At 29.7% G+C, this 4,884-nt stretch overlaps 1 protein-coding gene across 1 annotated transcript; it reads right to left on the bottom strand.

Moving 5' to 3' along the window:
• Positions 1–3,394: 3,394 nt before the first annotated feature.
• Positions 3,395–4,261, bottom strand: LOC124898113. The gene is made up of 3 exons (XM_047411738.1): positions 4,025–4,261; positions 3,773–3,829; positions 3,395–3,721 (listed from the first exon to the last, which is right to left on the bottom strand). The coding sequence occupies exons 1-3, from the start codon at positions 4,259–4,261 to the stop codon at positions 3,395–3,397; spliced, it is 621 nt and encodes a 206-aa protein (XP_047267694.1).
• Positions 4,262–4,884: the final 623 nt, after the last annotated feature.

The raw sequence follows: 4,884 nt of genomic DNA, 5'->3' as shown, positions 1-4,884 counted from the left end.
TTTATAAGAAAAATTTACTCCTAGTCTGAGTAAAAGACGGATGCTTCAAATCCTAATAGATATCAAAGTAGATCTTGATAGGTCTTGATAGAAATTCACTATAATGTAAATACATTTATAACATTTGTTAATATTTCAAATTATTTTCAGGATGATGGAATTGAGAAATAGAGTGACAGTGTTGTTGAAGAAATGCAACCGCTTGATAGTATTATTTCAGATCGAGAACATGATATGACATTGATAATTTACAAGCCTCCACCAACAACTCCAGCCGAGTATATGATTAGTGACACCGTAATTTTTTCTGTCTTTTCTACGCCAAAAAAGAATGTGTCCAATGATAAAAAGACACCTGCACCACCCTCAAGGAAGCCATCAAAGATTTACCGTTCTCCTTTTTTGATCCATTTTGGATCAAGTTCTAAAGGAGAGGAAAAGTTGGCTTCTAAAGAGCGAAAAAAATACCCATTCGAAAGTTTTGACATTACTGGGGATTACCAAATGTAGAGATGAAAATATTTGAAGAATGGATTAATGATGGCCTTTACAAGCAACACATGTCTTATTCTAAATTCAAAAGTAATATACAATTTACTGTTTTTCTAAAATTAACTGCACTTTTATGTTACAGAAAAGATAAGGATGATCACTACCAGGTTAACTGTTCAACACTTGAATTTCGTCAACTAGATTTCGTAGTTACATTTCCAAAATTCAAGAACTGATTTTGCTTGACGTATCAACAAAATAAGTGCTAAAATGATGAGGTATTTTCATAATGGATATCAAAAATCTCAAATTGTGACATCGTGAAAGTACATATTCTTTAGTATATGCATTCCGTATTGTATGATATGTATGATGTATTAAAGTCTTTAACATGAGATTTTTAGATAGACTGCATAAATTAGATGAATTCTTTAATTAAAAATGCATGCTAAGAAACTTGTTTCTGTCAATTTTAATTATTTGTTGCATTATATAGATGTTGATTTTATTTTTTCTGTTCTTATGTTTTATTAGATACATGATAACAAAAGATGTAACATCATATAATAATATGCTTTTTATTGAAATGTTTGTTTTTCAATTACCTTCATTTTTTCTTCAAATTTTGTTTAAGTAGATTTTTATTAGTAAATACATTTCGAATTGTGTGATATCTATGATGAAGTATTAAAGTCTATTACATGAGTTACATTGACTGCACAAGTTATAAGAATTGTTTAAGCTAAACATCATGCAAAAGAAAATTGTTTCTTTCAGATTTGTTGATTTGCTGTGAGTAAAGATATTTGGAATGTTTTAGCCGAATGTAATTTGTATTAGATACAAAATTACTAAAAATGTATCATTCTATATGAATATATATATGTTGTTCATTTGTTGCTCTTACAGTATCAGAATTTTACATTTTATGACATTAGATACATAAATAATAATTTGTATCTCATTTTTAATTATTACAATTGATTGCTATAATATATATATTTCAATTTATTACAATTTGAATAACATCTGGATGTCATTATGTACTACTTGAGGAAGAAGTACAAGAACAAGAATTTTTCAATCACCAGATACACTATCACAGATTACTTTTTCAAAGTGTACATAGATAAGGCATATGTGAATTACTATAATGCTGACGTTGCTAAGGATCTTGCAACTCAAGATGCATCTGCCAAGATTGATGAGGTTGCTGATATGGAGATGTCATTAATTAACACCATCAAAGGATTGAGTACACGCACAGGTCAGCTTTGGCATTTGGCTAATGAGGTCTTCGTCCCAATTAACTGTGACGATATCTTTCACTGGATATTAGTGGTCATTACTTTAAAAGGTCGATGCATTCGTATGTATGATTCAATGGCCTCTTCACCAAAAAAAAACACAAACAAGTGAGATTGAAAAATTGGTTGTAATGGTTCCGACTTACTTTCAGTATAGTGATTTTTTTAGCATTGTACCCACTGACTGGGATGCATTGAAATCATACAAGGAAAAGACCGAACGGAATCCATTCCAAGTGGAATATGTATCTAAGATAGCACAACAAGATAGTAGAAGCTTGTACGTATTACACTACTTTTTTGGTTGTTTTCATTATCGTACACATGTATATTGATGTTTTTAATTAAATTATTCATTGCAATGCAGGGATTGTGGTGTATTTGTAGCTGTCTATGCCGAGTATCTGAGTGAGGGATTAGGCATTTCATATTCGAGAATTGATGCTCAATACCATCGTCTGAGATATGCTACTCTTTTATGCAACTACGTGTCTGAAAATCAGAGAATGACTACTTTAGTGAGAATGACGATCCACCAACGCCAAGGAGCAAGTTTGCACCAAAAGAAACAGACCGTATTTTGCATATTAAGTAATTTTTTATTTGTTGGCTAGTTGGCTATTACAAAACGAGGAAGTTGTTAGAAACTTTAATGATGTTAGTAATGTTTAGATAATCATACATTATGTGTCTTTAATGATTAAATAGTTTTATATTGTTACCCATTATTAACCAATGCTTAAGCATTTAAGATATATTTATGTTTCGAGATACGTTTTTCTTACACTTTATAAAGAATTGTATTAGATACATATTTTATAATATTTTACAAACATATGTATCTAAAATAATGAAACATACATTACAATATAATGGTAGTAACCTTCACAACATTACATTATTTAGTATCTATAACAATTTTTTGTTCCTACTAACACCTGTTGTCTCTAAAATGCATTACAAATTATAGCACAACTTAATAGTACTATATCTTAAAACTATTGACATATTAGGTTCTACAAGTAATTATTTAAATTTATATCTATAAAATTATCTGAGAAATATCGTATTAAATTATATGTATCTAGTACAAGAAAACATATTTTGCTATATAATAATTGTAAATAACAAAATATTACATTATTATGTATCTATAACCGTTTTTATTTACTCAAAATACATGTTTGCCTATAACCTGTATAACACATTATAGCAAAACTTATAGTCTTACATGATATGATTATATTTTACAATTGATACAACTTGTGTAAGTATCTATAAATTTATGAAAGATACATCTTTCAAAAATGTAACTCTTTTCAATCATTTACTACAGCATAACAACTAAAATAAAATTTAATAACATTATCATTTCAATATATCTTACTTTCTATATGATGTGTCACGATAATTTAAATCTTCAAAACATATATAAATAATTAACAAAAGAGCGAAAACATTATTTCGAAAACTGTTTTAAAAAAAAAAAATTAAAAAGGAACAATGTCATCATTTAAAATGTCGCATAAAAAAGAAAAAAAATCCAACTACAAGCTAAGAAATTATTCCACACTATTCATCAGTCAACTATAGTGTCAATCCTCCTTTGGAAAGAAGTTACAAGTGCGCCTGTTGTGACCTGCATAACCACATCTCCCGCAACAATTACTGCTCGATGTCATTGTTTCACTTGATTTCTTGTGCATGTTTTTCTTTGGCCTTCCGGGTGAACGTTTGTATTTTGACGGTAACACAACTTCGTCCATTACTTCTTGTGGCACAATCCAATCCTTCTTATTGGGCATTGAAAACATAGATTCTTCATACGTCTTCCTTAATGTTCCAGGATAATAAAACTCTGAGCAATAAGGCTTCATATCAACTACATGTTTGCTTTTTAGTACTGCAATCGCGCATGTTATCTAGTCCAATTGGAATCTACCACAACTGCAAATCCTCCTATCAAGACATACTATGTACTTTCTGTCATCATCGTAAATAGAATATACATATATTGATGACGCACTAACCTACAAGATTAATCATAATATGTTAGCACATAGATACATATTGATCTTTTTAAAAATATTTTGTATAACATCAATAAAAAAATTAATTAAATTACTGTAACATTTTTCAAAACAAATTTTTAAAACAAATAGTATCTTGTAATGTGAATCAAACATTATATAATATGTAAAAGAAGACTAAACATCTAAACTAACCTTAAGCCTTGAAGATTTTGAAGTATTTAGTTGAAGAATTCCTTCGAATCTACTACCCAATGACGTGTTTGCATAAGATGCTCTTTCTCTATTCTTGCAATTCCACTTTTCAAATAATTTTCTAGCATGTTTCAAAAATTCTATTATCGACAACTCACGTGCAAGCTTCAGTTTATCATTTATATACTCTATTAAATTTGAAGTCATCATTCTACCATGGTTAACAGGTGCAAACATGAGTGCGCACTTTTCAAATCCAATATTATCAAGATAAGATTTTACCTTCTATCAATCTTCCCAACTTGATTTCAAAAAAAATTAAACTCATCTTTACGGTAAGCCTTGATCATAACGTAGTAAATATCACTAAGTCTATCTTTACTTTTTCTGAAGTTTGTCCAAACATTCTTCCACAAGTGCCAAATGCATGGGAGGTGCGGCACATTCGAATATACTATACTGACAGCCTTTATTATGCTTTCTGACGGTCGGACACAATACACATGCTATGGCACTCTCCAAAAGCAATTCTGAAATTCTCGAAAAATCAAGTTCACAAATTATCATTTTCACTGTCAACAACTCCATACACAATCAGCAGAATGCGTCCAACAATTTTGATAATAAGAAAATTAATTAAGCAGATACAAGTAAACTATTTCTCAAAAAAAAAAATAATTAACACAAATTATGATCTGAATTACATCACAAAATAACTATACATACAAATAAATATAAATTACCTGCTCCATCAAGAGTGCTTGCGGAAATAAATGTACCTTTATATGCTCCACTCAAATGCGCACCATCAACCACAACTACAGGCCTACAATACTCGAATCCACTCTTCAAAGGTTGCA

This window comes from Capsicum annuum, chromosome 1 (genome assembly GCF_002878395.1).
Source record: "Capsicum annuum cultivar UCD-10X-F1 chromosome 1, UCD10Xv1.1, whole genome shotgun sequence".
NCBI classification, from domain to species: Eukaryota; Viridiplantae; Streptophyta; class Magnoliopsida; order Solanales; family Solanaceae; genus Capsicum; species Capsicum annuum.
The sequence above is the reverse complement of the archived record's forward strand: the minus strand, read 5'-3'. Positions and strand labels throughout refer to the sequence as shown.

Coding starts and splice junctions, on each gene's coding strand:
- LOC124898113 (XM_047411738.1), bottom strand. CDS start 4,261: ATGTTTGCACCTGTTAACCATGGTAGAATGATGACTTCAAATTTAATA. Junction 3,830..4,024: donor CAAAATCTTCAAGGCTTAAG/GTTAGTTTAGAT, acceptor TTAATCTTGTAG/GTTAGTGCGTCATCAATATA. Junction 3,722..3,772: donor ATGATGACAGAAAGTACATA/GTATGTCTTGAT, acceptor CAATTGGACTAG/ATAACATGCGCGATTGCAGT.